At 38.8% G+C, this 21,914-nt stretch overlaps 1 protein-coding gene across 2 annotated transcripts in view; it reads left to right on the top strand.

Annotated features, from left to right (window-relative positions):
- Positions 1 to 11,726, top strand: part of SLC25A16 (solute carrier family 25 member 16) — a 49,782-nt gene extending 38,056 nt beyond the window's left edge. The window contains exons 4-6 of one of the 2 annotated variants that reach the window (XM_027597008.2): positions 5,096 to 5,258; positions 9,151 to 9,219; positions 9,789 to 11,726. In XM_027597008.2, the coding sequence (XP_027452809.1) occupies positions 5,096 to 5,258; positions 9,151 to 9,219; positions 9,789 to 9,945 (389 nt within the window). In that variant the 3' untranslated portion in view covers positions 9,946 to 11,726. Of the gene's footprint in view, positions 1 to 5,095; positions 5,259 to 9,150; positions 9,224 to 9,788 lie in introns of those variants that run through there. The other variant, XM_035724336.1, reaches the window with a different exon arrangement.
- Positions 11,727 to 21,914: the final 10,188 nt, after the last annotated feature.

The raw sequence follows: 21,914 nt of genomic DNA, 5'->3' as shown, positions 1-21,914 counted from the left end.
CCATTTATTAAGTAGCCCCTCCTTTCCCCAGTGATCTGCAGTGGTGCTTCTAAAAAAATAATAGAGTGCAGTTTTCTGAGTCTTTATATTTGGTAGGATAAGTCCCTTTACCTTATGCTTTTTGCTTTTTTTTTTTTTTAAGGAATGTAAGAACTATAGATATTCTGCTATTGCGTGCACATTTTAGAATCAGTTTTTGATATTGCACAAAAACCCTTGTTGGGATTTTGAATGTCTTGGACATTTTTGTTAGATATATTTATAGATACCATATAAGCTGTGTTGTGTCTTTTAGTAATTTCAGTTTATTGTTTGACTTAATTTTTTATGATCTTATAGCTAGCCATTATCCTACTTATTGATATTATAGCCAGCCACCATGTTACTTGTAGATGCTTTGGGGTTTCTGTGTGGGCAGTTCATATCCTGTACAAATTATATCATTTTTTAAATTTCCATTCTAATCCTTATTTCCTTATTTATTTATGTTTATCTTAGCTTACTGTAATAGCTAAGGACCTACAGTGCAGCAGTGAATAGAAGTGATGATACTGGGCATTTTGGCTCCTTAATGATTTTAAAGGGACTGTTGTAATACTTCTTCACTTAGCATAATGTTGATGTATGGCGTTAAGGAAGTTTTGGTAAGAATTTTTATGTGAATTGATGTTGAATTTTATCAGACATCCTTTCCCGCATTTACAGAGGTGATCATAAGTTTTCTCCATTAATCTTTTAATATGATGAATGACATTAATAGATGTTCTAAGATCAACCCAAATTGGTTATGACATCATGACCTTTTTATATCCTGTTGAATTAAGTTTGCTAGTTGTTTTTAAAAGTTTTACATCTGTATTTCTAAATGAGATTAGCTTGTAATTTTCTTTTCTTATAATATCCTTGTGTGGTTTGGGTATCAAGGTTATATAGGTTTTATAAATGAGTTAAAGAGTATTTCCTCATTTTCCATCTTCAGGAATAATCTCTATAAAATAATTAGAATTATCCATTTCTTGAAAGTTTTCATTGTGGATGATTTTTAAAATCCTGGTTTAATTTCTTAAATGGTTGTAGGAACATTCAGGTTTTCTATCTTTTGTGAACCATTTTTGGTAATTTATACCTTTCTTTTCCATTTTAAACTTGACGCTTTTGTATTAGTTTTCTTTTATTTTGGCTAAAGAATTCCCTTATTTCTTCATATTTTTTTAATCTGTTCTATTGCCATGCCCATTTTTCATTGTTTAATCAGTTATTAGATTTTTCAAAGAATCAGTTTTGGCTTTTATTTTCTTCTCTAGTCTACCTTTGTTTTCCATTTCATTGATTCTTTTTCATATCTTAATTATCTCCTTCCTCAGGCTTATTCTTTTTTTTTTTTAAAGATTTTATTTATTTATTTGAGAGAGAGAATGAGGTAGAGAGAGAGCATAAGGAGGGGGAGGGTCCGAGGGAGAAGCAGACTCCCTGCTGAGCAGGGAGCCTGATGCGGGACTCGATCCTGGGACTCCAGGATCGGGACTCCAGGATCATGACCTGAGCTGAAGGCAGTCGCTTAACCAACTGAGCCACCCAGGCATCCCCCCTCAGGCTTATTCTTCAGTTGGATGCTTACCTCATTCATTTTCTTTTTTTTTTTTTGTTAAGATTTTATTTATTTATTTGACAGAGAGAGAGACAGTGAGAGAGGGAACACAAGCAGGCGGAGTGGAAGAGGGAGAAGCAGGCTTCCCGCCGAGCAGGGAGCCCGGTGCGGGGCTCGATCCCAGGAAGCTGGGATCATGACCTGAGCCGAAGGCAGACGCTTAATGACTGAGCCACCCAGGCGCCCCACCTCATTCATTTTCAACCTTTGGATTTTTTTTTCCCTAATGTAGGCTTCCCCCCCCCCCCCCAAATCCTGCTTCAGCTGCATCCCATGAGTTTATTATTTTATTGTTTTTGCTTAAAATGTGGAAATTTTCAAACATATTCAAAGTAGGCAATAGTATAATGAGCCACCATGCACCTAGCACCTACCTTCAACAACGATCAACTTACTACCAGTCTTGTTTCATCTGTGCCCCTAAATAATTCCCTCCACTCTCATCCCAAATTGTTTTAAAGCAAATCCATTTTATTTCATCCACAATATTTCAGTATTCAGCTCCTCTCTATGCTTTTTTCTAAAGCATAACCATATACCATTATGGAACTTTAAAAAAAATTCCTTTTTTTTAAAAAAAATTCTATTATTCATTTGAGAGAGAGAGAGAGACAGACAGAAAGAGCACAAGTAGGGTGAGAGGCAGAGGGAGAGGGAGAAGCAGACTCCCCGCTGCTGGGAGCCAGACATGGTGCTCTATCCCAGGACCTGGAGATCATGACTCGAGCTGAAGGCAGATGCTTAACCTAAATCTGAGCCACCCAGGTGCCCCTAAAAAAGAATTCTTAATATCATCTAGTATATTCATGGTTCAAATCCCTGCCCCCTCCCCTTAACTCATAATTAGGTTTTGGACAGATCCAAGTTAATATTTGCCTGGTATATCTTTTTTCATCCTTTTATTTTCTACTTTTTTTTTTATGTCTTTATGTTTTAGATATTTCTTTTGCAATCATTATGTAACTGGATATTTTTAAAAATCTGGTCTGTAAAATCCTTAATTGCCAATTAGCCCACCTAATAGTTGTGATTATTGATACATTTATATTTGTTTCTATACTTTGCTATTTGATTTATACCTGTGGCTTTTCTTTTTATGTTTTCAAAAATTTCTTTCTTGTTCACTGATTTTTCTGAACCCTTACCCACTGTTTTATAAATGTATAAATTTATTTGCCTCCTGGGGCGCCTGGGTAGCTCAGTCAGTTAACCGTCTGCCTTTGGCTCAGGTCATGATCTCAGGGTCCTCGGAATGAGTCCCGCATCGGGCTCCCTGCTCAGTGCGGAGTCTGCTTCTCCCTATGCTTCTCCTTCTGCCTCTCTCTCTCTCTCTCTCTCTCAAATAAATAAATAAATAATCTTTAAAAAAAATTTATTTGCCTCCTTCTATGGTTGATGTTCTTTAATTATGAGCCCATTACTTGATCTTAATCTCCGAGTTTCAGACCCAATGAGTCCATCTTCTGCAAACCCAGTGGCAAGATCCATCTCAATAGCTTTCTGTTATTGGCTTCATTGTATTGAGTCACTTCACCTCTCTCATGGGCCCACAATTCCCAAGTGGGCTCCAGCTTATATTTTTGGAAGGTTGTGTTGCTGGGGTTTTTGGAGACCTTCTCACCCTTTTTGCAAGTCCAATAGCAATGACAAAGTCATTCAGAATACTGAGATTGCGGGCGCCTGGGTGGCTCAGTCATTAAGCATCTGCCTTCGGCTCAGGTCATGATCCCAGGGTCCTGGAATCGGGTCCCACATCGGGCTTCCTGCTCAGTGGGAAGCCTGCTTCTCCCTCTTCCACTCCCCCTGCTTGTGTTCTCTCTCTCACTGTGTCTCTCTCTGTCAAATAAAGAAATAAAATCTTAAAAAAAAAAAAAGAATACCTAGATTGCCGTTGTGTTGGAAGCAGAACTTAGAATTTTTTGTTCTATTTTCTTCTCTAAATTTTTTGTTTTTAAAATATATTTTAGGGCGCCTGGGTGGCTCAGTTGGTTAAACGACTGCCTTCAGCTCAGGTCATGATCCTGGAGTCCCGGGATCGAGTCCCACATCGGGCTTCCTCCTCAGCAGGGAGTCTGCTTCTCCCTCTGACCCTCTTCCGTCTCGTGCTTTCTATCTCTCATTCTCTCTCTCTCTCAAATAAATAAATAAAATCTTTAAAAAAAATATATATATATATTTTAACCTATAGTATATATATAATTTTCTTCCTTCATTTTCCCCCATTTCCCAAACGTTTTTCATATATTTGAATACTCTTCACAAATGTCCTTTTTATTAGTTGCATCATATTTCACTGAATACTATTCCACATCATTTGTATATTTCTAATTTTTTCAACCTCCATTTAACTTGCTATGAATTTCCTCATTGTGAGCTTTTTCAGATTTTAGATTAAGTCTTTAAAATAGATTTCCCAAATAGAAAAGTATATGAATATTCTAAAATTATATACCATCAATTCAAAATACTATAATAAGAATTCTGTATAAAGAATAAATGCGGGGACGCCTGGGTGGCTCAGTCAGTTAAGCGTCTGCCTTTGGCTCAGGTTGTGATCCCAGGGTCCTGGGATTGAGTCCCACATCCAGCTCCTTGCTCAGCAGGGAGCCTGCTTCTCCCTCTGCTCCCCTGTTTGTTCGCTTTCTCTCTCTGACAAATAAATAAATAAATCTTCAAAAAAATGAATAAATGCATATATTGAGGTATTCTCCTAGACTAAAGTTTTGTTAGTGCTCATTTCTTGTTAAGCATCATGTATATTTTAAATGTTTTTTTTAAAATTTAGTAGATATCAAATTATCTTGAGTAATGTTTAGTTGATAGGATTGCTTGAATTCTATTCTTTATTTTGTTAATGTGAGACTTTAATGGGTCAATTACAAAATCATGTAAATGTTCAGCAAGCACCAAGTGCATGTTATTGATAATATTTATTAGATTTCACGTGTCTTGTGATCCAATATGAACATTTCTCCCATGGTCACAACTCTTCAAAAATTAGGCACTGAGATAAAATAACAATTCTTTGTCACTCCTAAAGTTTTTGCTTTTATCTTACCACTGTCATTGTTATTGTGAATATCAGTTGTCATATTTACTTGTAATTATTAATCATGAATTTAAGTTTTACTCATGTGAAACCTTGGAAAACTACTTAATTCTATTAATATATAAGGTGGCATTTATACTCAACTACTGCCTTTATTTAGTAAACTGAAGTGTAAGTGTATGAAAACCACAGCTATAATTTTTATAGGTGGTTATTTTGTCATCTTTAGGTTATTTATAAACATTAATTAAACCTTTTTCTTCTAGAAAAAGCCAAACATCAGAAATCAGGAAATGTATAGTTTGTTCCTTGAGTTAATTGTTTATTATGAAGAATGGTGTCTTTTCTTGGTTCATGTAATGTTAAGCATAGTGGTGAAACTGTATTTTGTTTTTCAGGTGTTTCATTTTTTACTTTTGGTACCTTAAAGAGTGTTGGGCTTTCCCATGCTCCTACCCTTCTTGGCAGACCTTCATCAGACAATCCTAATGTCTTAGTTCTGAAAACCCACATAAACTTACTTTGTGGTGGTGTTGCTGGAGCAATAGCGCAGACAATATCGTAAGTTTCTTCATCAACTTAATTCAATCAAATTGCAGTTTCTCAATCTTGATTTTCAGCATTAATCATTTTAGTTTTTCTAATAGATTATTAAAACACAGGATCCCTTGCAAAATATAAGCAGTAATTGAATACATTTTTCCAGATGTAGCACCTTAAGCATATTATAAATAATTATGTGCCAAATTGACCAAATTAGTTTAAACCCATCCAAATTCCTGTGGATTCATTTAAAAGAAAGAAAGAGGGGTGCTTGGCTGGCTCAGTCCATATAGCATGCAGCTCTTGATCTCAGAGTTGTAAGTTCAAGCCCCACATTGGGTGTAGAGATTACTTAAAATCTTTAAAAAGTTTTTTTTAAATGAAAGAATGAAAAAAAGACAGCAAGCTAGAAAGAATTACTGTGTATGGTCTTTACCCTGGGCGCCTGGGTGGCTCAGTTGGTTAGGCGTCTGCCTTCGGCTCAGGTCGTGATCCCAGGGTCCTGGGATTGAGCCCTACATCGGGCTCCCTGCTCATCGGGAAGCCTGCTTCTCCCTCTCCCTCTGTCTGCTGCTCTGCCTTGTGCTTTTTGTCTCCCGATCAAATAAATAATTAAAATCTTAAAAAAAAAAAAAGTATGGGCACCTGGGTGGCTCGGTCCTTGGGCGTCTGCCTTTGGCTCAGGTCATATCCCAGGGTCCTGGGATTGAGCCCCGTGTCGGGCTCCCTGCTCGACAGGAGGTCTGCTTCTCCCTCTCCTACTCCCCCTGCTTGTGTTCCCTCTCTCGCTGTGTCTCTCTCTGTCAAATAAATAGATAAACTCTTAAAAAAAAAAAAAAGTATGGTGTTCACCCATATTTTCTCATGAATTTGCCTTTATGAGTTTCTGAAATTTGAGCCATTTGTGTGTGTGTGTGTGCGCGTGTGTGTGTAAGGAGGCACTTCTCTTGCACTAAATCTTGAAGGCCTCCTTTGTGCCAGACAGTGTACTAGACTTTGGGACATTTGCTGAGGGAAAAACAAAATTATGGCCTCAAAAAGCCTATATTCTTATTAAGACAGCAGCAATACAATGAATTATATATTAATAGAAGTTGTAGTGGGAATATAAAGGTATTACTATATTGTAATTGGAAAGGTGATTTCCAAGAATTTCCCAGCCCAAGAGAGATTGAGTAGATGAGATCGAAAGAGGCTGGAACACTAAGAAGAAGGAACTTGTCAGGAAGAAGAAGAAAAGCTTTCTGTGACTGAGGAGTATCCTGAAAAACAGGAAGTGGTAGTGTCACAAAGACAAAAAAGTATCCAATGGAAAAGAAAAATCAAAGTAAGCTAAATACCGAGACATAAAGTGGTCATTGGATTTTACAATGAAGAATCACCTTTGCGAAAGCAGGTTCAGTGTACTTGTGTGTGGAAGCAGATCATAGGAGGTTGAAGGTTAAAAAGAAAAGGTGTGTGGTTTACTTTTGGAAACCTGACTCTGGAACCTTGCTCATTTGCAGAAACATGATCACCCTTAGCTACCTGATTCTCTTCTTGCTTTTACTGCCTTTTTTCATTACCACTCACTTCCAATGTAGATCCTTAAAATCTTTCCCACTTCTTTTCTTAAACTGTATTCTACATCTGTAGACTCTTACCAAATCCAAAGGCTCCCTCTCAGTTCTTTTGCTTCCTTCCAATTGTCCTGGTTCTGGGTTTTTGTAACAGTACCCTCTCATGGCAATCAACCTTTCTGGGCTTCCCTTTTCAGGCATTTTGCTGATTCATATCCTCCTTCTCCTCCCTAGTCATGCTGAGTTGTTAAGGCCCAGCCTGACCTTCGTCCTCTGCCCTTCCCATAAATACCTAGGAGAGCTCATCTATCTTTATGGTTTCAGTGGTCACTTCTGCACAGATAACAAATTCTATTTAAATCTTCATTACTGATTCTCCATTACTTCTCTAGCAAGCTCTTGGATTTTTTTTTTTTTAAGATTTTATTTATTTATTTGACAGAGAGAGAGAGACAGCGAGAGAGGGAACACAAGCAGGGGGAGTGGGAGAGGGAGAAGCAGGTGTCCCGCGGAGCAGGGAGCCCGATGCGGGGCTCAATCCCAGGACCCCGGGATCATGACCTGAGCTGAAAGCAGACGCTTAACCGACTGAGCCACCCAGGCGCCCCAGCTCTTGGAGGTTTCTGTTGGACTTCTGCCATCAGTGCAAACTCCAGTTCAGATACTCCTTTCTTGTCTTCCTCTTGGTGACAATCCTCAGCGCCTAGCTTTCCTATTTGTGACTGATAACCATTAATCTTTTAGCCCTGATAATACCTCAAAATCAATTTTCACATTGTACATTTCCAAGTGTCACTCTGTCTTATCAGTTTTTACTATAGAACACTGCCTAGCATGCTTTTTCTTTCTTACTATTATTTCCCTTGCTCTTCTCCTTGTACCTGGTCTTCTTACCTTCTCTCCTTTCTACTAACCAATTCCTTGTACTCACATACATCTTTTCCTGCTAGGAAACCAAATCCTTCAGGTTGAGGTTTTTGTCCCTTAATTCTCATAAAGTTTCTTCCTCTTACCATGCTCCTTAAAAAATAATTCCTGGAGATGCTATTGAAATGCATACGGAGCTTCAGTGATTGGTTAATATTATTTCTTAAGCTGTTTGGTTAAAAAAAAATGGTTTCTTTTCAATTATAACATTTCATTGTAAATATAAATATATATAAAAGTATATCATTTTTGTCATATATCACTTAGGTATATATTACGTACCATGGAGATCTTTGAATAAGAAAGTAGAAAGCTTGTCACACTGGAGAATGTCTCTAAGATTTAATTTATTAATGTTGGGATAATAGTACCTACTTCATGCAGTTGTGAAGATGGAATGCGATAGTTTACATAAATTGTTTAGCATAAGACCTAACACAAGTAGTCAATATTAGCAAAATAAAAGTAATTAAAAAAAATCACCTGGGGTCCCACTCCTAAAAGAGATTGCTTTTGTATATTTCATTTTAGGTAATTTTTTTTACATAGAATTTTCTCTGTCTTCTAAATGCAATATGTATATTGTTGGTTTTTTTCCCTTAAGGAAAAGTTTTTGTTAGTCTACTCTATACAGGGGGACTTACTGAATACTCTTAGAGTAGTGGTTCTCAACTGGGGGTGATTTTGCTTCCAGTGGACATTTATTTAATGACTGGAGACAATTTTGATTGTCACAGCTGAGGGTATGCTACTGGCATGTAGTGGGTAGAGGCCAGGGATGCACTTAAACATCCCAGAGTGCACAGGATAGACCCCCACAACTAAGAATTACCCAACCTAAAATGTTAATAGTGCCAAAGTTGACAAACCCTGTCTTAGGTTCCAACAATGAAAAATACCCAGTTTGAATCTTCAGAAAGTGGCATTTAATTTGGTCTTGAGGAATGAATAGAACTCTATATTGTAATGATGAGAGAGAAGAATTATCTAACCCCATGGAACCACATAAGCAAAACAAGACCTTTGTATTGCTATTTAATTTATTCACGTGCTTATATACTAACTCCCAGATTAGACAAAACGATAAAGTTATAGGAACACATTCTTTTCTTTTTATTATTATTTTTTAAAGATTTTATTTATTTATTTGAGAGAGAGAGAATGAGAGATAGAGAGCACGAGAGGGAAGAGGGTCAGAGGGAGAAGCAGACTCCCTGCTGAGCAGGGAGCCCAATGCGGGACTCGATCCAGGGACTCCAGGATCATGACCTGAGCCGAAGGCAGTCGTTCAACCAACTGAGCCACCCAGGCGCCCGGAACACATTCTTTTCTAAGGAAATAATATATAGGGCTTTGTATTCAATAATTGTTGCATAGAACACTAAAAATCATTTTTAAGTCCTTCTGCCTTTTTCTTCTTTTAGCTACCCATTTGATGTAACTCGTCGGCGAATGCAATTAGGAACTGTTCTCCCAGAATATGAAAAGTGCCTGTAAGTTCTCTATTTGTCATTGTTCATTTTCTTTAGGGAATGTAGTGTTTAAATCAAGTAGGGAGATAGGACTGCGGTCTTACCAGTAGTCCAGGTATTATTATGAGATAGTGTTGCCAGTAAATGTTACAGGCATAGTCCAAACAAAATAGATTGTACTAATGAACCCGGCAATTCTGTGCATAATGCTTGTACTTGTTTGGAATGAATTGCTGCTTTATTGTGAATTTTCAGCTTGTTTTTACACTTGCCTTCCAAAACCTATTGAAGATGGCATTTTGGCTTCTTTTAAAAATGCTATTATGGGGGCGCCTGGGTGGTTCAGTGGGTTAAGCATCTGACTTCACTCAGGTCATGATCTCTGGGTCCTGGGATCAAGCCCTGTGTCCATCTGGGCATCGTGCTCAGTGGGGAGTCTGCTTGTCCCTCTGACCCTCCCCCTACTTGTACTATCTCTCTCTCTCTCAAATAAATAAATAAAATCTTTTTAAAAAATTCTGTTATGAATCCTGAAATTGTCTCTTCTTGAGTGGGTATAACGGTGCCATCATTTAACCATTGTCTTTCAGTACCATGTGGGAGACTCTGAAGTATGTCTATGGACACCACGGAATTCGAAGAGGATTATATCGTGGTTTATCTCTTAATTACATTCGCTGTGTTCCCTCTCAAGCAGTGGCTTTTACAACATATGAACTTATGAAGCAGTTTTTGCACCTCAACTAAAGAAAATCATGATTTCTTTTCCTTAATAATATCTCAGAGGGAGAAATAAAATGTTACTTTAATTTTGGGAGGAACATTACTTGAAGGGGATATTTGCCTTGTCACAGGAACCACTGGTTTTTTAGTACTTGATTTTTTTTTTTATTCATCACAAATCAAAAGTGCTTACTGTGCTTTTTGATGCCAAAAGTTATACCTTAGAACATTGAAAAAAATTCCTAAGCTGATGCTGGCTAATCAGTTAGGTTATTTGAAACTGTTTTAAAGTGTTATTTGGAAGTAGAACTAACTTAAAATGGGATTCAGGAGGTTGCCATTAGCTTTATCATGCTTTAATTCCAAGCTTTAATTATAATCATGATTTTCAAAGACTCTAACATTGGTTATAGGCTTGGTTATATTGCAGCAGAATGATGAAAACTGAATTTTTAAGTTATATAAAACATAGCTTGGGGGGGTGAACCTGGCTGACCCACCCAGAAGAGCATGCTCTTAATCTTGGGGTCATAAGTTCAAGCCCCACTTTGGATATAGACATTACTAAAAATAAAAAAATTTTTTTAAAAACTTAAAAACACGTAGCTTAGATGCCAGCATTGAAGATTATTCTTATTATCTCTCTTCTCATAATTCTGCTCCACTGCATAAAAGGACTGACACTTTTTCTTTTTGTTTTTAAATAAAATAAATGTTGTATTTAAAAATTAGCCTTGTAGAAACTCAACAATAAATGAAGAATTTTCAGGTATTGCTCATATGTTATTACTAGGTACTAGGTACTATGACTGACTAAATTTGTTTTTAAAAGTCAGTGTATTTCCCAAAGGCAGTAATAATAAATACTGAATATCTTTGCTCTCAAAACAGTTAGCATTATAGATTTGTTTTTGTTAGATGATTTGGTATACACTAGAAAATTTATCTAAGTGGACTGTGAAATATCCATTAATATAGATGTGAATGTCAAAGAATGTTTTGAAGGTATTTTGTCATGATACATCAACTAGTTCTTCCATGTAAAATAATTTTAGTGCAATATAACCTTAAGTAGAAATGTAAGACACGATTTGATTGCTATTCTTTATATTAAAATGGTTTAAAATATAAGAATTCCATTTATTGTATTTAGAATACTTTTTATCTTTTATTGTAAGCATGACAGAAATGGGAAGGGAACAATTATAGTTCTGTCCTCAGAAATAGTGATTTGTAGAATTGATGTGATTCTTTTTGATCAATGCAAACTATTTTAATTGTTCTAACTTTATAATTTTTTTATTGAGGTAAAATTGACATATAACAATATATTAGTTTCAGGTGCACAATGTAATGATTCAATATTTGTATTTACTGCAAAATAATCACCATAAGTCTAGTTACCATCTAATTGATGTATTAGAAAACTAAGCTGAAGGTGTTATTTCTGCTTCAATTTTAATTTTGTTTGCATAAAAGATTTTTTGTCATACCTTGGTAAAAATTAGATGAACTGGTTTCATTTACAAAGTCTTTATTTTAAAATAAATATGTATCTTTGTATGATTTGTAAGTGTACCCACAGGTAGAAATACATGTGTTCTTAAAACTATTTTGTATATTTTCATTTCTGGGCTACATTGTAGCTAAATATTGTTATCAAATCTCAAGATAATTTAAATGTATGAAATAAGTGTCTCAGTTATGTTATCAATAAAAGAGGACTGCGACTATTTTTTTAAATAAAAATTTGCATTCTATGTGTTATAGAATATGTAGGATATTAAAAATAAATTTTATTCATATTTTGGCCATTATTTCTCTTTTTTAACTATTCACATTATTAAAAAATATTCACATTGTTGAAGCACAAATGCTAAACATAAGTAGTCAGAACAGAAGAATATTTAAAATAATAACTGTATTTATATCTGATTTATTTCACATTAATGACCCAAAGTGTATCTTGCCAGGTTATCGTCCACTGAAGATTGACTATTTCTGTTTTGATTTCCATTGTTACTCTTCCTGCCTTTTGTGGGAATAGCCCTTTGATCTATAGAATGGGACAGTGATCTGGTCCAGCGATTGATAAGTGAGGTACCACTCCTAGCTCTCAAGGGTATGGAGTTAGAAAAGTTAATGGGTATATATAATTACATCTTACCCTATTCCCCCTCTGGGTATTCAGCATCCATTTATTCAGCACCCATTGTGTGTCAGGCATTATATCAGCATTATGGAGAGCTTACCTTGGGAGGTCTGTTAGCTGTACTTTCAGTCTGATATGGATGTCCTACAGCATCTAACATCAGGTATTTCTCTAATAGAGTATGTACCACACTTTATGGTAACTGCCTGTTTACCTATGTGCCCCCAAGTTGGTTCTCTCAAGGACAGAGCTATGCCTTCATCCCCTATAAGGAGCGTGGTGTGGCACCATAATAGGGCTCAGTCCCTGCTTTTGGAGACTTTATGTTCAGTAGGGAGAAATAAGGCACAAATAGTCCATGAGAAGAGCAATTTGAAAAATTCATTTGACTTGTTTCATAGAAATGTCTTGTTGCTAATTTGAGCCAAGATGAATGGCAAATAGTAAAGCCTATATTATATGAGAAATGCATTGCCTTGAGGACTTGGGCCAATGATAGCTGACACTCTTGAATAACAACTGCACACTTTACACAATTCTTCACATCCATTCTTTGAATAACAGACACTGTGTTAGGCCCTAGAAATCAATGACAATAAGTTATGTGTATTTCCTGAGGACTTACTATATTCCATGGTTTGTTTTATGCACTTTTGATGCCTTAACTGTATCTCTACAACAATTATAAGATAGGTACTATTTAATACCCCTTTTTTACAGGTAGAATAATGGAGGTTCAGGGAGATCAAATAACTTGCCCAAATTCACACAATAAGTGGTGGATCTAGGATTCAAATTCAGCCAGTCTGAATCTACAGCCTAACTAGCCTTGATGCTGTACTTCAACACAGTAGTATCCTATTCAGATGAAACTCTAACATCAAATAAATTTGGACATGTCAAACATAATCAAAAATGATAATTTACAGAAAGTGCTTATTAAGTAAGTAAATAGATCACATGATATGGAATAATTGTGGGATGTAGGCATCAGAGAGCTACTTTAGAATGGTCAGGGGAAAGTTTCTTCGATATGCTATCCTTTAAACTGACACATGAAGGATAAAAAGGAAATAGCCATGCAGAGTTGTAGGGGAAGAATGGCCCAGGTGAAGAGAATAGTCTCAGAGAGGAAAAAGCTCGGCTTGCCATAGGAATTGTCAAAAGTCCACTGCAAGTGAAACATTGTGAGTGAGGTAGTAGCAACAAATGGGGTTGGAGAAGTAGACAAAAGGCAAGGTCATGGAGGGCTCTACAGGATTTGTAATACTTTTGTCTTTTATCCTAAATGCCATGGGAAATGCTTGAAGGTTTTCAGCAGGGGAATAAAATTGATTATGTTTTTACAAAATTTACTCTACTTTGTCAACAAAGCTTGCAGTTAAAACAGAAATCAACAAAATTTAAGACCACAGAGAAAATAACAAACCCTAAAATTGCTTCTTTGAAAAGATCAACTAATTAATAAGCTCCTAGCTAAACTGATAAGTAAAAAAGAAAGAACATAAATTACTAATATCAAGTATTAAAAAGAGGACATCACTATGGATCCTACAAATATTGAAAAGATAATAAGGAATTTCTAATAACTCTTTGCCAAGGAATTTAACAACTTAGGTGAAATGGACAGATGCCTTGAAAATTACAATCAAAACTACCATAGACGAAACAAAATCTGCATAGCCAATTAAAGAAATTGAATTTATCAGAAATTCTTCCACAAAGAAACTCCAGGCTCAGGACACCTGGCTGGCTCAGTCGGTGGCATGTGAGACTCTTGATCTCGGGGTTGTGGGTTCAAGCCCCACACTGGGTGTAGAGATTACTTAAAAAAATAAAATAAAATCTTAAAAAAAAAAAGAAAAAGAAACTCCAGGCTCAGATGTGAATTCTAATGAACATCTAAGAAAAAAATAATTACAAACTTTCAGAAATTAGAAGACAGCATTCCCTAACTCATGATGCCAGTATAACTCTGATATCCAGGACCCCTGGGTGGCTCAGTTGGTTAAGCGACTGCCTTCAGCTCAGGTCATGGTCCCAGGGTCTTGGGATCCAGTCCCACATCACGCTCCTGCTGGTCTGTGGGGAGCTTGCTTCTCCCTCTCCCTCTGCCTGCCACTCCCCCTGCTTGTGCTCTCTCTCTTTATCAAATAAATAAATAAAATCTTTTTAAAATTTTTATTGTTATGTTAATCACCATACACTACATCATTAGTTCTTGATGTCCTGTTCCATGATTCATTGTTTGTGCATAACACCCAGTGCTCCACGCAGAATGTGCCCTCTTCAATACCCATCACCAGGCTAACCCATCCCCCCACCCCCCTCCCCTCTAGAACCCTCAGTTTGTTTTTCAGAGTCCATCGTCTCTAATGGTTCGAGTCCCCCTCTGACTTACTCCCCTTCATTCTTCCCCTCCTGCTATCTTCTTCTTTTTTTTTCTTAACATATATTGCATTATTTGTTTCAGAAGTACAGATCTGATTCATCAGTCTTGTACAATTCACAGCGTTCACCATAGCACATACCCTCCCCAATGTCTATCACCCAGCCACCCCAACCCTCCCACCCCCCACCACTCCAGCAACCCTCAGTTTGTTTCCTGAGATTAAGAATTCCTCATATCAGTGAGGTCATATGATACATGTCTTTCTCTGATTGACCTTAAATAAATAAAATCTTAAAGAAAACCCACTGATATCCAAACCTGAAAAAGTTGTTACAAGAAAAGAAAGTCACAAACCAAGTATCTTTTTTTTTTTTTTTTAAGTAGGCTCCATGCCCAGTGTGGAGCCCAGTGTAAGGTTTGAACTCACAACCCTGAGATCAAGACCCGAGCTGAAATTAAAGAGTCCGACGCTTAACCAACTGAGTCACCCAGGTGCCCCAGACAGTATCTTTCAAAAGCAAAGATGGAAAAATTCTTAACAAGATATTAGCAAATACCTGGCTGGCTCAACTGGTAGAGTATGCAACTCTTGATTCCAGGGTCATAAGTTGGATGTAGAGATTACTTAAAAAAATTTAAAAATAAAAAATAAATAAAGTAGGCAACATATTAACAAATTAAACCCAGTGATACATAAGTTTATTCTAGCATAACCAAGTTGAATTTATCCTAGGATTGCCAAATGGTTTAACAATCAACAACAACAACAAACAAAGTCAATAGTGTAATTTCCAATAATAACAGCATAAAGGAGAAAATCCTTCAATAGATGCAGAAAAAGTACTTGGAAAATTCACCATTGATTTATTATAAAAACGAATCACATTAGAACAGAAGAGACCTTCCTCAATCTGATAAGGGGGCATTTTGTCAGATCACATTTTCCAACAATACGTCCCATCTCACATGCTCTTCTCATGTGTCATTAACACTCATCAAGAGGTAGAGACTATGTTCACCTCCTAAATCTGGCTGGGCGGACCTAAGACTACAGTGGAAGTGATGCTATGTGACTTTTGAGGTTACCTCATAGTGCTGAGATGGCTTCCATCTGGTCTTTAGGAATGCTTGCCCTTGGAATCCAGTCGCCATGCTATGAGGTAGCCAAGCAGCCTCTGTAGAGGAACTGACAGCCAGCCTCAACTTACCAGCCATTCGAGTAAGCCACCTTCAAAGTGGATTCTTCAGCTCCCAGCTGATGCTTTGTGGAACAGAAACAAGCTTTCCCCACAGAGCTCTGCCCAAATTGACATTTCACAAGCTAAAAAAAATTGTTGTTTTAAGCCACTAAGTTTGGGAAGTTTGTTTTTGTTTTTATTTAGTATTAGATAACCATAACAGTTATCCATGAAAACCCAACAGCTAGCATCATACTTAATGGTGAAATATTGAATGCTTTCTCCCTAAGATCAGGTACAAGGTAAGGATGCCCAGTGTCACAACTTGTATTTAACCAGTGAACATAGGTAAGAAAGTGAAATAAAAAGCATAAAGATCAGAAAGGAGAAGTAAAACTCCCTCTATTTGCAGATGACATGATTATTTACATAGAAAGTCTTAATGGACCTATATCATAACTATGAGAAATTATTATTTTTTTAAAGATTTTATTTATTTATTTGACAGAGAGAGACACAGCGAGAGAAGGAACACAAGCAGGGAGAGTGGGAGAGGGAGAAGCAGGCTTCCCGCTGAGCAAGGAGCCCGATGTGGGGCTCGATCCCAGGACCCCGGGATCATGACCTGAGCCGAAGGCAGATGCTTAATGACTGAGCCACCCAGGCGCCCCAACTATGAGAAATTATAAGTGAATTTATATCTCAGGATATAAAGTAAATATAAAAATATACACTTTTTAAAAAGATTTTATTTTCGGGATGCCTGGGTGGCTCAGTCGGTTAAGCATCTGCCTTCAGCTCAGGTCATGATCCCAGGGTCCTGGGATAGAGCCGAATCGGGCTCCTTGCTCGGTGGGGAGCCTGCTTCTCCCTCTCCCTCTGCCTGCCGCCCCCCTCTCTCTCTCTGACAAATAAATACAATCTTAAAAAAAAAAGATTTTATTTCCATTTTTATTTGTAACCGCCCCCCGCCCCAGTCAAAGATTTTATTTTATTTTATTTTTTATTTATTTTTTTATTGGTTTTATTTTATTTTATTTTTAAAGATTTTATTTATTTGACAGAGAGAGATAGCGAGAGCAGGAACACAAGCAGGGGGAGTGGGAGAGGGAGAAGCAGGCCTCCCGCGGAGCAGGGAGCCCGATGTGGGACTCGATCCCAGGAACCTGGGATCATGACCTGAGCCGAAGGCAGACGCTTAACGACTGAGCCACCCAGGCGCCCCAAAGATTTTATTTTTAAGTAACCTTTGCATCCAATGTGGGGCTTGAACTCACAACCACAAGATCAAGAGTCTCATGCCTGAGCCACCCAGGTGCCCCTAAAAATGTAAACTTTTATGCACTATCAGGAAGCAATTGGAAAACAATTTATTATTTTTATAAAGATTTTAAGTAATCTCTACACACAAGATGGGACTTGAACTCACCACCCTGAGATCAAGAGTCGCATGCCCTATGGACTGAGACAACCAAGCACCCCTGGAAAACAATTTAAAAGCAATTTCATTTAGGGGTACCTGGCTGGCTGGGCATAGAGCTTCCTTAAAAAAAAAATTCAGGGGTGGCTGGCTGGCTCAATCAGTGGAGCGTGCAAGTCTTGTGTGGGTTTTGAGTTAGAGTCCCACATTGGGCATAGAGATTACTTAAAAAAGTAAAATCTTTAGGGGCACCTGGGTGGTGCAGTCAGTTAAATGTCTGACTCTCGGTTTTGGCTCAGGTTGTGATCTCAGGGTTGTGAGATCCAGCCCCACATCGGACTCTGTGCTCAGCTTGGTGTCTGCTTGAGGATTCTCTGTCCCTTCCTGTGCCCCTCCCACTTGTGCTCTCTCTCTCTCTCTCTCTCAAATAAATAAATCTTAAAAAAAAAATCTTTGGGGGGGCGCCTGGGTGGCTCAGTCGTTGAGCATCTGCCTTCGGCTCGGGTCATGTTCCCAGGGTCCTGGGATTGAGCCCTGCATCAGGCTCCTTGCTCCGTGGGGAGCCTGCTTCTCCCTCTCCCGCTCCCCCTGCTCGTGTTCCCTCTCTCACTGTGTCTCTCTCTGTCAAATAAATAAAATCTTAAAAAAAAAAATCTTTGGGGGTGCCTGGGTGACTCAGTCGGTAGAGCATGTGACTCTTAATCTTGGGGTTTTAAGTTTGAGCCCCATTTTGGGTATAGAGATTACTTAAAATAAAATCTTTAGAAAATAATAAAATAAAATCTTTAAGTAAAAAAAGAACACAAGAAAAAATCAATTTAATTTATAATAGCATGAAAAATATAAAATATTTTCAGGGCGCCTGGGTGGCTCAGTTGTTGGGCATCTGCCTTCAGCTCAGGTCATGATCCCAGAGTCCTGGGATGGAGCCCTGCGTCAGGCTCTCTGCTCTGCGGGAAGCCCGCTTCTCTCCCTCTCCCACTCCCCCTGCTTGTGTTCCCTCTCTCACTGTGTCTGTCAAATAAATAAAATCTTTAAAAAAATAAAATAAAATAAAAAGTACCATAAAGAAGTATTGAACTGTAGCTAATGATATACATGCTAAAGTGTTTAGGGAAGAAATGCGCTGACGCCTGCTATTTGTTAATGCATTAAAAAAAAACCCTTGAGGGCGCCTGGGTGGCTCAGTTGGTTAAGCGACTGCCTTCGGCTTAGGTCATGATCCTGGAGTCCCGGGATCGAGTCCCACATCGGGCTCCCTGCTCAGTGGGGAGTCTGCTTCTCCCTCTGACCCTCTTCCCTCTCGTGCTCTCTATCTCTCATTCCCTCTCTCTCAAATAAATAAATAAATAAAATCTTAAAAAAAAGAAAACCCTTGAGTTCATAGATGTATAGAAGGATGGATAGATATACATGTGATAAATCAAAGATAGCAAAATGTTAATTATAAAATCTAGGTGGTAACTCTATGGGTGCTCATTATATAATCCTCTTATATAATTCTGTACATTTGAAAGTTTTCATGATAAAATATTGGGAAAAGGGACTGAATTGCAGGGAGACAAGTGTGGAAGCACATTTAAGAGTGTGCTGCAGTTTTTTACGTTAGAGATAATGATCGGGTAGTGACCTTGGAGGTGGAAAGGCATGAAGAGATTTAAGATAGTTTTAAAGGGTGAATCTATGGGGTCTGCCTATGGACTGGATGTGGGTAGTAACAGAAAGGAATCAGGACAACTTCTGGGTTTCTCGCTTTATCTTCTGGGTGGATAGTGCTCTTACTGGGAAGAATAATAGGTCTGTCGAGAAAATTAAAAATTCCATTTTGGCCATGTTATAATGAAAGACTTCCCCCCATCCCCAAATATTTTTTTTTTTTAAGATTTTTATTTATTTGACAGAGAGACACAGTGAGAGAGGGAACACAAGCAGGGGGAATGTGAGAGGGAGAAGCAGGTTTCCTGCAGAGGAGAGAGCCCGATACGGGGCTCGATCCCAGGACCCCGGGATCATGACCTGAGCCAAAGGCAGATGCTTGATGACTGAGCCACCCAGGCTCCCCCACCATCCCCAAATATTTCTAAGTGTAGCTATCAAGTATGTAGTTGGATTTTTGAATTCAAAGGAAAAGCCCTGTCTATACATATGAATTTGAGAACTGGCAGGATAGAGATGGTATTTAAAGCCATGAGAATAGATGAAATAACCTAGGGAGCTGGTAGATAGAGAAATTTGTTCAGAACTGACCTCTGAGAACTTTCAACAGTCAGAGATTGGGCAGAAAATGAAGAGACAGTAAAGGAGATTGAGGAAGGCCTGTGAGGTTGGAGGAAAACCAGCTGAGTGTGGTGTCACAGGTAGAAAATCTGTATCTATTACGGGCAAGTCTTTTTCATTTTTTTCCAAGAAATTTCTCATAATTTTTGGATGACTTAACATGAATGTAAAAGATAGCTTTTTTATTATTTGTTTTTTAAAAAGATTTTATTTGTCAGAGAAAGAGAAAGACAGAGCACAAACAGGGGGAGCGACAGAGGGAGAAGCAAGCTCCCAGATAAGCAAGGAGCCCAAGGCGGTACTGGATCCCAGGACGCTGGGATCATGACCTAAGCTGAAGGTAGGCGCTTAACAGACTGAGCCACCCAGGCGCCCGCTCCAAAAGAACTATTTTTTTAAAGATTTTTTATTTTTTAAAGATTTTATTTATTTATTTGAGAGAGAGAGAATGAGAGATAGAGAGCACGAGAGGGAAAGAGGGTCAGAGGGAGAAGCAGACTCCCTTCTGAGCAGGGAGCCCGATGTGGGACTCGATCCCGGGACTCCAGGATCATGACCTGAGCCGAAGGCAGTCGCTTAACCAACTGAGCCACCCAGGCGCCCCAAAAGATAACTTTTGATAAAGATTATTTTAAAAATTGGATGATGGGGGATAGCTGGGTGGCTCAGTTGGTTAAGCGTCTGCCTTGGGCTTGGGTCATGATCCCAGGGTCCTGGGATCAAGTCCTGTGCCAGGCTCCCTGCTCTGCGGGGAGCCTGTTTCTCCCTCTGCCTGCAGCCCCTGCTTGTGCTCTCTCTCTGACAAATAAATAAATAAAATCTTATAAATAAATAAATAAAATTGGATGATGGGGGCGCCTGTCTGGCTCAGTCAGACAAACATGTGACTCTTGACCCTGGGGTTGTGAGTTTGAGCCTCATGTTGGGTTTAGAGATTACTTAAAAAATAAAATCTTAAAAAATTATAATAAAATTGGATGATAGCTTTATGAGGTGATCATTTTATTATTTTTAACACATTTCATTCATTTTATTATTTTTAACACCTTTCATTCAGAAATATTCCCTAGTATATTATTTTTTTAAAGATTATTATTTTTGGGGGCACCTGGGTGGCTCAGTCGTTAAGCGTCTGCCTTCAGCTCAGGTCATGATCCCAGGGTCCTGGGATGGAGCCCCGCATCGGGCTTCCTGCTCGGCGGGAGGCCTGCTTCTTCCTCTCCCACTCTCTCTACTTGTGTTCCCTCTCTCGCTGTGTCTCTCTCTGTCAAATAAAAAAAAAAAAATCTTAAAAAAAAAAAGATTATTTTTTGGTGGTGGGGGGGAGGTGCCTGGGTGGCTCAGTCGGTTAAGCTTCTGCCTTTAGCTGGGCCCATGGGTCCTGGGATGGAATCCCATATCGGGCTCCTTGCTCAGCGGGGATCCTGCTTCTCCCTCTGCCTGCCGCTCCCCCTATTTATGCTCTGTCTGTCTCTGACAAATAAGTAAATAAAATCTTTTTTTACAAAAATCTTTTCTCTATTTGATAGAACAGGTAGAGCCACAGACAGAGGGGCGGAGGGAGAGAAGAAGCAGGCTCCCCGCTGAGCAAGGAGCCCTGACTCTGGGCACACACCAGCCAAATGCAGAGGCTTAACCGACTGAGCCACCCAGGCACCCCTTAAAATTTTTTTTTAATTTAAGTAATCTCTAAACCCAGTGATATCACAGCTGAAGAAGCAATGCCCTCGAGAATGAGTACAAGTAGGATTGCTTTGTCCACTGTTGAAAAAAGTGGAAATAGGTTATAAGACAAGTACAGATATTAGTACTTTTATAGATTTAGTTGTGGCATGATGAGGAAGTTCCTATCTCACAGCTTCTATTTTCTCAATGAGCTTTCCACAAAACAAAGACAAGTAAGGGCTCCTGGGTGGTGTTGAGATTCAGCCCCACCTGGGGCTCCCTAATCTCTCTCTGCCCCTGCCCTTGTTCATGTTCGCGCGCGCGAGCGCTCTTTCTCTCTCTAAAATAAAGAAATCTTAAAAACAAAACAAAAAGCAAAAAACAAAACAAAACAAAAAGTTAGGGGCACCTGGGTGCCTCAGTTGGTTAGGCCTCTGCTTGCCTTCCACTCAGGTCATGATCTCAGGGTCCTGATATCCAGCCGGCTTGGGGCTCACCTTCTCAGCCGGGAGTCTGCTTCTCCCTCTGCCCCTCCTCGCCAGTGCTCTCTCTCTCTCGCTCAAAAAATAAATAAAATCTTAAAAAAAGGAGGGGAGTTTGTTTCTCCCCAAAATGGAAAATTCTGCAAGCTAACAGGGACACTTGGGTTTGGGCAATTGGTTCTGTTCTAAGAGTCTGTGTTGAGCAAAGGTTGGCGTTTCTAGAGAAAGTGCGGAAGCATTTAGTCTGGACCAGATTATGAAGACTCCCTGTTTCCCAAACCCTAAAGCAAGGGAGCAAAGACTGTTAAGAACACCGCCACCCAGGGCTCCTCGTGGAACCCGCGGGGCTGGGAGGGGCCCCTTCGCGCAGGTCCCTTGGGACCACAGAGGGAAGGCGCATGCGCGCGGCGCCTCAGAAACTCGCGCT

This window comes from Zalophus californianus, chromosome 15 (genome assembly GCF_009762305.2).
Source record: "Zalophus californianus isolate mZalCal1 chromosome 15, mZalCal1.pri.v2, whole genome shotgun sequence".
Taxonomy (NCBI): Eukaryota; Metazoa; Chordata; class Mammalia; order Carnivora; family Otariidae; genus Zalophus; species Zalophus californianus.
Note: the sequence above shows the minus strand (reverse complement) of the source record. Positions and strands in the feature narration are given on the sequence as shown.